The 10,757-nt window shown below is 56.0% G+C and overlaps 1 protein-coding gene across 1 annotated transcript; it reads right to left on the bottom strand.

Annotated features, from left to right (window-relative positions):
* Positions 1 to 3,158: 3,158 nt before the first annotated feature.
* On the bottom strand, positions 3,159 to 7,139 carry BEST4 (bestrophin 4). The gene is made up of 9 exons (XM_047789291.1): positions 6,715 to 7,139; positions 6,528 to 6,622; positions 5,712 to 5,945; positions 5,353 to 5,507; positions 4,863 to 4,940; positions 4,387 to 4,572; positions 3,869 to 3,949; positions 3,608 to 3,762; positions 3,159 to 3,432 (listed from the first exon to the last, which is right to left on the bottom strand). Exons 1-9 carry the CDS (start codon positions 6,864 to 6,866, stop codon positions 3,159 to 3,161), a joined length of 1,410 nt encoding a protein of 469 aa, XP_047645247.1. The 5' UTR covers positions 6,867 to 7,139.
* Between the last annotated feature and the right edge of the window lie 3,618 nt (positions 7,140 to 10,757).

The raw sequence follows: 10,757 nt of genomic DNA, 5'->3' as shown, positions 1-10,757 counted from the left end.
TTTTTTTGTTTTGCTTTTTAGGGTTGCACCAGTGACGTGGAAGTTCCCAGGCTAGGGGTTGAATAGGAGCTGCAGCTGCCGGCCACACCCACAGCCACACCAGATCCAAGCCATGTCCATGACCTATGTAGACCACAGCTCACAGCAAAGCTGGATCCTCAATCCACTAAGCAAGTCCAGGGATCAGACCTGAATCCCATGGACAGTAGTTGGATCTGTAACTGCTGAGCCGCAGCAGGAACTCCCTCAGTACTCGCTTTAAAGATAAGATTTTTGGAAGCAGCAGGTTAAGTGTCCAACGTAGCTATAGCTGTGGTGCAGGTCCCACCTGCATCATGGGTTTGATTTCTGGCCTGGGACCTTCGACATGCTGTAGACGTGGCCCCAAGATGAAAGTGGCATTTTTCACATGGTATCCCATCTCAAAATCCCTACCTACTGGGTGGCGTGGAATTCCCTGGGACCTGGGGCCCTTTTTCTATAGCGACTGCTGTCCAGCCTTATGAAACGTTAACTTGCTATACCCTCCGTTGGGAATGTTTTCCATCGTATACCGACGTGATTTGCTCTATCAGCCTAGATTTAAATTCCTCATCACAGGAATTTAAATTGTACTCTTCCATGCCTTAGCTTTTGCCCCTGTTTTTTCTTTTTAGCCCTCAGTCTGGCATAAATTTTGCTCTTTTATTTGCTTTCCGCCCCCCTCTCTATTAGACTGTGTCTCCAGGAAGCAGAGATTTGTTTCCAGGTGCATCTCCAGTACTTGGAAAGGTGCATGGCAATAGAGTTGATGGAAAGGAGTTCTCGTGATGCAGTCGGTTAAGAATCTGGTGTTACTACAGCGGCTCCTGGGTGGTTTTTTTTTTTTTTTTTTTCTTTACAGGGCCACACCTTTGCCACATGGAAGTTCCCGAGCTAGGGGTCGAATCTGGAGCTGCAGCTGCCAGCCTTCACTACAGCTCACAGCAACGCCAGATCCGAGCTGCATCTTCGACCAGTGCCACAGCTGGATCCTCACTGATCCAATGAGCGAGGCCAGGGATTGATTCTGCATCCTCATGGATACTAGTCAGTTCCTTAACCCGCTGAGCCATGACAGAAACTCCTTGTGGGTTCTTTTTCTGAAGAGCAGCCAGTCCCCCACTGTCCATCTCTACTAACGTGTGCAGATGCCCATTCTTGCCCTGCAGCAAGGCTCCCTGCCCTGTAAGCCCAGCAAAACACCTCAGGTCCTTCATGAGTGAATTGCTTTGTCTCCACGTTAGTTTTGTCAACCAAGGCTGAGAAAAGTTCAGTGTCCCTTGTCACCTAGCAGGAAAGTAGAAGCCAGCACTATAATCCTGTCGAGGCCAGAGGCTGCCTGTCCTCTCAACCTCTACCTACACTTGATGCCTTTTCAGTTCTAGCATTTATCCTCCTTTGGTCTTCAAAGGAGGCATTTACCAATTTCTTTAGAGGAGGCTGAGCTTAGGAGGCAGGAGGCTTAGAGAAACTAAGTTTAGGAGTTGTGGCTCAGCTGGTTAAGAACCCGATTAGTATCCATGAGGATGTGGGTTCAATCCCTGGCCACAGATGGGGCCTGGATCTGGTGTGGCTGATAGGCCAGCAGCCACAGCTCCAATTCAGCACCCAGCCTGGTAACCCATATACTGCAGATAAGGCGCTAAAAAGAAACTAGCAGGAGTTCCCGTCGTGGCGCAGTGGTTAGCGAATCCGACTAGGAACTATGAGGTTGCGGGTTCGGTCCCTGCCCTTGCTTAGTGGGCTAACGATCTGGCGTTGCCGTGAGCTGTGGTGTAAGTTGCAGACTCTGCTTGGATCCCGCGTTGCTGTGGCTCTGGCGTAGGCCGGTGGCTACAGCTCCGATTTGACCCCTAGCCTGGGAACCTCCATATGCCGCGGGAGCGGCCCAGAGAAATAGCAAAAAGACAAAAAAATAAAAAAAAGAAACTGTAGCAACAGCCCCAGTCTAGTTCTCTCGTGGGCTGATTTCCACAAGGCAGCATCACCACAGATGGACCTGCAGCTTTACCCCTTAATTGTCCTTCCCTGTTTGGCTGGTGGGAGTGGAGAAGGGCTTGTTCCAAATGCTGAAAGTCTGGGCTGGGTGGTGTATGACTGCCTTCACATGTCGGTTTAATCAGCTTCCAGGGGACACTCAAACCCTCATCTTTAACCCTCTGCAGAGCATGCAACTCAGTTTTTTGGTTTTTGGATATTTTGGTCTTGACCATGGCATGTGGAAGTTCTCAGACCAGGGATCAAACCCGAGCCACTGCAGGGACAAGGCTGGATCCTTAACCCATTAGACCACCAGGGAGCTCCCGCCAATTCAGTTTTAAGCAATTTCATTTGCACAAGTGGTAAATGAATATATTCTCATTGTAAACAAAGAATTGAGCACGACAGATAAAAGCATAAGTCCCCCGCACACAGCGACTCCTCTTTAGAGTGAGGTTATCAGAATAAGATAATATTCTAAACTTTATTTTGCTTTTTAGGGCCGCACCTGGGGCCCATGGAGGTTCCCAGGCTAGGGGTCCAGTCAGAGCTATAGCTACTGCCCTACACCACAGCCACAGCAACATCTGCTACTCTCACCACAGCTCACAGCAATGTGGGATCCTTAACCCCACTGATTGAACCCGCAAACTCATGGTTTCTAGTCCGATTCGTTTCTGCTGCGCCACAAGGGGAACTCCCTTTTAATGTAGGTCTCAAATTGTGATGCCTGGACCGGCAGCAGCGTCTGGGAACTTAGAAACGCAAGTTATTGACCTCTACCCTACACCTAAGGAATTGGAAACGCTGGGAGTGGTACCCAAAATATTAACCAGCCCTTGAGTGATGCGGGTGGGCCCCCCAAGTGTACGAACTGGCCAGTCCCCTCATCGCGGAGGAAATTAACTGCACCTGGTTCCAGTCCTCCGCGGCCTCGCCCCCTCGCGCCTTAGCTTCACCTCCCTACCCATCGCCGCCCCGAGGCAAAGTGGGTGCTTCCCAGCCCTGGTTCAGGCCCTTCTGTCCACGCAAGGGCCGAGCCTACATGCTCCGGCTCAGCGCACAGGAAGGCACCTCTACTGGCTCCGGACGGCCGGCGAAGTGGGCCGAGGCGGGCCTGCGGGGAGGGGCCTGGGCGGCCGGCCCTCTGCCTCGGCTCAGGGCTCCTGGGCCTCGTCCCCCGACCCCGACGCCTCCTCTTCGATACGGTCCGCGGCCTCCAGGTCGCCGCCGTCCTCGGCCCGGAAGCGCAGCAGATGAGGCGTCCAGGGGGCTCCCCGGACGCGGCCGAAGTTCCGGAGGCTGACGGCGGGCGAAGGCGCCCCTGCGCCCAGGAAGCGGCCGAGCAGCGGCGTCTGTGCGGCGGTCACCGGCCGGGCCGGCCCCGGGGACGCCTCCACCTGCAGGCTCTGCTCAGGGTCGTCGCTCATGCTGCGGGCGGGCAAGAGGGCGGCGTGAGCGAGCCTCCGGCGGCAGGTGACCCGGCGCCCAGAGCGAGGAGGTGGCGGGGGAGGACCGAGTCCTGGGCCCCCCAGACGATGGGCGAGGACCCGGGGCCCGCCACGCGCCGGCTCAGACCCTGCCTCGACTGGCTTGGGCTGCTCACCGCAGATTGAAAGTGGAGCCCAGGAAGGAAGGCCGCAGCGACTCCGCCACCGTGGCCACAGTGTAGGGCGGTAGTGCTGAGTCCTCGTCCCAGTACTGGTCCTTCTCCGCCGGAGGCAGGTTCTGGTACATGTCGTCCACGGACAGCAGGGACACCTGAGGCAGGGAGCGGGTCACAAGGGTCCCCCTCTCTTCTGCATCCCCAGGCTGAGAGCTGGCAAGGAGGGGGAGCCCAGCGAGCTGCCCCCGGACCCCGGCTCGCCTGCAAGTTGCGGTCTATGAGCTGGTTGGTTTCGAAGTCGTCGTCATCCTCACCGAAGGGATTGATGATCTGTTCTGCTACCTACGGGCGGTAAGAGTTTCACAGGCTCGGATGACTTCCTTTCCTCTTTCTCTTTTGTCTCTGTCCACGCATGTGGAAGTTTCTGAGCCAGGGATCCAACCTGTGCCGCAGCAGTGAGCCAGGCTGCTGTAGTGGCAATGCTGGATCCTTAACCCACTGTGCCACAAGAAAACTCCCAGAGCCCCCCCCCCCTTTTTAATCCGTGGCTTATGGATGTTCCCAGGCTAGGGGGTGGAATTGGAGCTACAGCTGTCAGCCTACACCACAGCTCATGGCAACACCGGATCCCCAACCCACTGAGTGAGGCCGGGGATCCAACCCGATCCTCATGGATCTCAGGTGGATTCCCCAACTGGAACCCCACCAGAGCCCTGTTTTCTTATCCCTAAAGCCGGGGTGGACCCTGAGCCCAGGTGTGGACCACCCCAAGTGCCCACCTTGAGCCAGCCAGCATAGAAGAAGAACTGTAGCAGAGTGGTGAGAGGCACGTACATGTCCAGGTCCCCCAGAGCTGGCCCAGGCTCCAGAGGCTCCCGAGATTTGGCAGCCCCTGCCTCTGGCTCCACAAACTGGCGGCCAACCAGGGAGAGGCCAAAGAAGGAGTATACTGCTATGGTCACCACCTGGAGAAGGGCAAGCCAGGCTGAGCGAGACAGGGAGAAATGCCACCTCTGCCCCGAGGACTGGTGACAGATCTACCAAGTAATTAAAACATGTAGCAAGGTGTGGCAGCACCAGATGGGAGGGGGATCAATTAGTGGCATCCAGGGAGGCTTTGAGAATGAACCCTTGGCTGTTCAGTGTCTCAGTGGACCGAACTGCCCCAGGGCAGGTACCGTCTCTAATTCTCTGTGTCACACACAGAACAGGACATACAGTAGGCACTGGGACTGGGGAGGTGAGAGGCAGTTACTTGGGTGTAGACAAGAGGGATGCTGATCCAGTCATAGTGGAAGAGCATGCTGCACTTGGCCCGGTACTTGTTCAGCTCCTGGTGGAACAGCAGGAAAAGAAAATCAGTGGCGGTGAGTAAGGAGAATGAGAAGGAACAGGGGAGCCCTGCACCCTCAGAGCTGGGCCACGTCTCATGCTCATTCTGCTTTCAGAGGTGTTGTCAGGCTGGGGTGCCTGTGATGAAAAGCCGTTTAACAGAGTATATGCAAGATGCAAGGCCAGACCCTGGGGCCAGAAGTTCTGAGGATGAATCCTAGCTCCACTAACGAGTTGAGCTGCGTGATTTGGGAAAGTTTCTTTTTCACTCTGTGCCTCAGTTTCCTCACTTCCTCGCACTTGCAACAGTGTGTGATCCAGAAATGGTATACGTATTAAGCACTGAAATTATTCCAGTTTGCAAAACTGGGGGGGGGGGGAGGGCAGATGGGCCTGGTCCTGGACTGACTCACTTCCAAGAGCAGGCAGAGCGCAATGTCATCACGGATTCGCCCATCCCTCCGGGCCTGGGCCGCCAGGTTGGTGAACCAGACGCAGGGGACCCAGTACTTATTGAAGTCAGATTTCAGGCTCTCAAACTTTTTCCTCTCTTCCTGGGACATGAAACCTGACAGGGATGAAGGGAGAGGGTTGCAAACGCTTCCTGGGCTCCCAGGACTCTCCGCCCCGGGACCCTGGAGCGCCCCCTGGTGGTCAAACCGCCCCTCCCAGGAGACCTGGCGAGGCGGGTCGGGTCCCGCCGGCCCCAGGGCTCTCCCAGCGCGGCCCCGCACCCGCACCCGCACCCGCGTCAGGGCTGTGGGCCGCGCACCTGCGTCCACCACGTGCTCCATGGTGGGAAACCGCTTGAGCACGCGGGTGCTGACAGAGCGCAGCACCAGCACCGAGGCCAGGTTGGCGTAGCGGATGAGGGTGCGGCGCAGCAGGCGGCCGCGCTCGTCCACCCCGTGCACGCTGGCCGAGATGACGCACATCAGCTGGTCCGGCAGCGGGATGCTTGTGTACTGGGCCCACCAGCGGTTCACCACCAAGGTCACGTAGAAACCTGGTCGCCGGCATGGGTTGGGGGACCAGGAAGGGAAGAGAGAGGGTTCCGGAGTCAGCGCGCCCTGCCCCCAGCCGGCGCACCTGGTCCAGGCCAGTCGGAACCAAGGCAGGGGGAAGGACACAGTGGCTTCAGCGCCCCGCCTGGCCATCGGGGGGACAGCCTCTTCCTCTGGTCCCACCCTGATGGGCCAAACCAGGCAGGGAGGGAGGAAGGAAGAGTGCAAACCTCCTCAGGCAGAGAAGGAGTGGTTTCAGGCCAGACAATGTCTAACTCTGAGCCCTGCTTTCCACGAGGGTGGGGAGGGAGGTGTCCCCTCTCTCCAGTTCCCAGAGGGTTGTGAGGCCAGCAGGTGGCTTGGGCTTTGTCTGGAGTGAAGGTCCAGAAGTGACAGGCAGGGCCTCATCCTCTGGAAATCCCGGACCCTGCATGCAGCTCCCGGGCCTGCCCAGCCTGCTCTCGCTGACCTCCAGCCTGTGCCACTGGAGTAATTCTGACCCTCTCGAGTCATCCACCCAACCCGGAGGTCAAGCAAGATGATTAAGAGGATGCCAGGGCGAAGACCTTGTCCTTTGAACTTACCCAGGACAAAGGACAAGGGGATGAGGTCTGCGGAGCGGTTGCAGTATCGGGCCACCTGAGCGTACACTTGCCTTTGCTCTTGGGTCAGCAGCAGCCTGGGGAAGGTCAAGTGAGGCCGGGGTTAGAGGGAGGTGGGCAGCCCCGTCCCCCACAGCCCAGCCCTGAGACCCCGCCCTCGCCCTCGCACCGGTAGGTGATGCTGAGCAGAGCGTACAGGGCGATGAAGAGGAGGAACTCCTTGTAGAGGAGCTTGTAGATGCTTCCCCTCCAGCGGAGAAGCAGGCCAGAAAAGCTTCCGAAGCGGGCCTCTGCCACTTTGAGGGTATATGAGACCGTCATGTTGCGGGGCGCCTGTGGCAAAAGGTCACAAGAGCTGCCCCCAGGGCTGGCCTTCTCCCCCAGCAAGCCTTCTCCTTGGCTGGCCTTCTCCACACCAAGCTTAGGTCCCCAGGCAACCGTAGCTCAACGCTGGTCCCCCCGCCCCAGCCCAGCATCCTCCTGTGTCAGGAGACAAGGGGAGGAAGCTGCAGAGCAGACTGAGCACGCCCACAGCCTGGAACCCGGTGGCGCTTGGGTGAAGCCAGGACGGGGCGGGCGAAGGGGGAGCTGAGATCTACACTCTCTCATGCATGAGGCTTCCCCAGGCGCCTCTTCCTCTTGCAGGGCTGGGAGTCCCGGTCATGAACTGCTGAAAACAGGAGGTCCGACTCTAGCCCAGACTCCACCACCTTGGGGTCTTGCTCTGGAAGCTGATAACTGGTCTCTCAAGGCCAGGGTGCTCCCCCCCACCCCCCACCGACCTACCTGATCTGGGCAGCAGCCTGTGCCAAGGAAGGGGAACTGGGCTAGCCTTCACCCAACAACACTTAAGTACCTCCTGGGCCCATAAAGTTTGGCTGGACTGCGGTTATCATTGATGGATTGAGGCTGTCACCCAGCTTCCCCTGATCCTGGGAACTGGCTGTGTCTCCCTACGCCTGCAGGGCTGGGCTGGCCTTTGCGTGGCATAAATGCCATCTGCATTGACCCCACAGCTTTGCAGCATGTCCTTGAATCCAGGATGACTGTCCCACGCTCCAGGTGAGAAGACAGATGCATGATAAAATGTTATGACAACTGCAGATGGCAGAGCACTGACTAAGTGACAGGCACTCTGCCAAAGCACCACTCTGGCACCCTCTGCCCTGTCTTGGGAAGCTCCTAACCCCACACTGTGAGCTGGTTCTCACTGCCAGTGTTTCCTGAAGAGAGGAAGCAAGGAGAGGTGGTTCGGGGGACAAGCTTAAGAGTCGGAAAAACCTGGGTTTTTGGAGGTCCTGTTGTGGCGCATCGGAAATGAATCCGACTATTATCCATGAGGATGCGGATTCCATCCCCGGCCTCACTCAGTGGGTTAAGGATCCGGTGCTGCTGTGAGTGGCGGTGGTGTAGGTCACAGATGCAGCTTGGATTCCGTGTTGCTGTGGCATAAGCCAGCAGCTACAGCTCTGATTCCACCCCTAGCCTGGGAACTTCCATATGCCACGGGTTTGGTCCTGAAAAGCCAAAAGAAAAAGAAAAACTTGGGTTTGAATTCTAGCTCTTTGTAACCCTGTCCAAGATTTCTAATCTCTCTGAACCTCCGTTTCCTCCTCTGCAAAACAGGATCAGTAATTCCTTTCTCACGGTGCGGTGGAGAGTATCCAGAGAAACAATGCCCAGCGCCTGCAGCCTGCAGGCATTTATCCTGGGTTGCTCTCACCAGCAAAATCCAAGTCTGACCCTTTGTTTTCCACCTACTGGTCCACTGTTGCATCCCAGCGCCAGGCAGTCCTTCAGAGACTGAGAGGCAGAGACCTTTCTCCTCTCGCCTGGCCTGCCTGCCCCGTGCCAAACAGGGCTCTCAGTCTGGGTATACAGCCTCTGAGATGCCCCTCCTTCTGCCCACGGCCGCCAGCCTCTGGCTTCACTCTTTTTCCTGCTCCTGCGAGGTCCTCTTCTGTCTATGAAAAGATCTCGCCTCTGGCCTGTGAGACCCTTGAGGACGGGGTTGCATCTGATTCATCTCAGTAAAGCTGGGGAAGACTTGAACCCAGGCCAGCTTTTCTTTTCTTTTCTCTTTATTTTTTGGTCCTTTTTAATCTGAACGACATCTGGCCTTCCTCCCCGCTAGAGGTGGAATCGGAGCTACCGCTGCCGGCCTACGTCACAGCCATAGCAACGCGGAATCCAAGCTTCGCCTGCGACCTACACCACAGCTCACAGCAACGCCAGATCCTTAACCCACTGAGTGAGGCCAGGGATCGAACCCGCATCCTCATGGATCCTAGTCGTGTTTGTTCATCACGGAGCCACGAAGGGAACTCCTCCTCCCCACTTTATGTAAGCAAGGTCTGGAAACCAATTCATGGCCTGATGAGTTATGTTCTCCTTCCGGAGCCCAGGTGGAGAGCTCAGTATGTGGAAAGAACAGGACTCTGTGTGTGTGTGTGTGTGTGTGTGTGTGTGTGTGTGTGTGTGTGTGTCCTAGAAATCTGGAAGCCCCAGGACCTGACCTGGGGAGGGCAAGACTCCAGCTCTGGGGCCTCAGCCGTCATGGCCACGCAACCCCATCCTAAGCGCTGATCTGTGGCTTTCCTAAAGCATTCTGGGTTGCTTACCACTTAACCAGTCTCTGGTACCTGGGAAGCCAGGCCCTGGCACTAGGGGAGCTCAGGCCCTGGGGTCCTGGAAGCTTCTTTCTGACAGTGGACCCTGAGGACAGCCCAGCTGGCTGGTTTCTGTCCTAGGCCCCCACCCCCATTTGAGGCCCTCTCGCCTCTGCCTATTACCTGCTCTCTGGCTCACTGGGCTGTGAATTTCCCACAGAGCCACTGGTAAAGGTACGGGACCTGAAGCCTGCCCCAGGAAGGAGCAGTCCCCAGGCCACACCCAGCCCCTCCTTCCTGAGTCACTTTATCTCTGTTCCCAGCTGCTGACGGGTCCCTTTGGTTTATGGTCTAGGAGAGGGAACCGCTCCACCTGTAAATTACTTTCCCCACCCTTTTTTTTATCCTCCTCTAGCTCTTGCCTCTCCCTCTCTTCTGGGCCTAACAACCCATGCCCCCTGCCCTCCTCACAGCTGAGAGCTGGCTACATGGCTTGGCAGTTTACAGCATGGAGTCTGGAGACAGACCGCCTAGATTTTTATTTTATTTTATTTTGCCTTTTTTAGGGCCGCACCCGCAGCATATGGAGGTTCCCAGGCTAGGGGTCAAATTGGAGCTGTAGCCACCAGCCTACATCACAGCCACAGCAACGCCGGATCCTTGACCCACTGAGTGAGGCCAGGGATTGAACCCACAACCTCATGGTTCCTAGTCAGATTCATTTCCACTGCGCCACGATGGGAACTCCAGACTGCCTAGATTTTTAAACCCAGACTCCACAGTGAACTACCTTCATGACCAAGCCAACGGTTTAACCTCTCTGTCCTTAATTTCCCTAAGGGAAAAACAGAATGATAATGCCTGTCTCCTGGAGTAGTTATGACTATCAAGTGAATTAATATTTTTAAAGAGCTCGGTAAGCATGTGATACTATTAGTATCTCCTCTTTTCTGGCCCTGCTCTTGTATTTCCATCTCTGCCCACACCAAGGACACTTGAGATCTTACTGCTGAATCCAGTAGGTCCCTCCTGAGTCCTAACCTTACGTGGACTCTCTCATTCTTTTTCCCTTTTTTTTTTTTTGGCTGGGCCTGTGGCATGCATAAATTCCAGGGCCAGAGAGCGAACCGGTGCCACAGCTTCAGCCCAAGCCACAGCGGTGACAATGCTGGATCCTTAACCCCCTGTTCCAACAAGGGAACTCTGGCATCTCTCTCTCTTTGTCTTTTTGTCTTTTTAGGGCCTTACCCACGGTCAAAGACGCGGCTCGGATCTGGCATTGCTGTGGCTGTGGTGTAGGCCGGCGGCTGCAGCTCCAATTAGACCCCTAGCCTGGGAATATGCTGCAGACGCAGCCCTCAAAAGACAAAAACAAACAAACAAACAAACAAAACGGAAATAATGACCCACAGAAAAGTCGGGCAATGGTGAATAGGGGAGTCAGACATCTTGGTTCAGATCTTGCCTCTGCCCCTTGGCAGTTGCATATGACGGGGCAAGAGGCAAACCTGGGCGAGCCTCAGTTCCCTCATCTGTCAAGTGGGGGTAATAATCACTTCCACATGGTAAGGTTACTATGAGCTTCGCCCAGTGCCTGGGATGC

Source organism: Phacochoerus africanus, chromosome 8, assembly GCF_016906955.1.
Source record: "Phacochoerus africanus isolate WHEZ1 chromosome 8, ROS_Pafr_v1, whole genome shotgun sequence".
In the NCBI taxonomy this organism is placed as follows: domain Eukaryota; kingdom Metazoa; phylum Chordata; class Mammalia; order Artiodactyla; family Suidae; genus Phacochoerus; species Phacochoerus africanus.
This window is presented reverse-complemented; position numbering and strand designations above follow the sequence as displayed.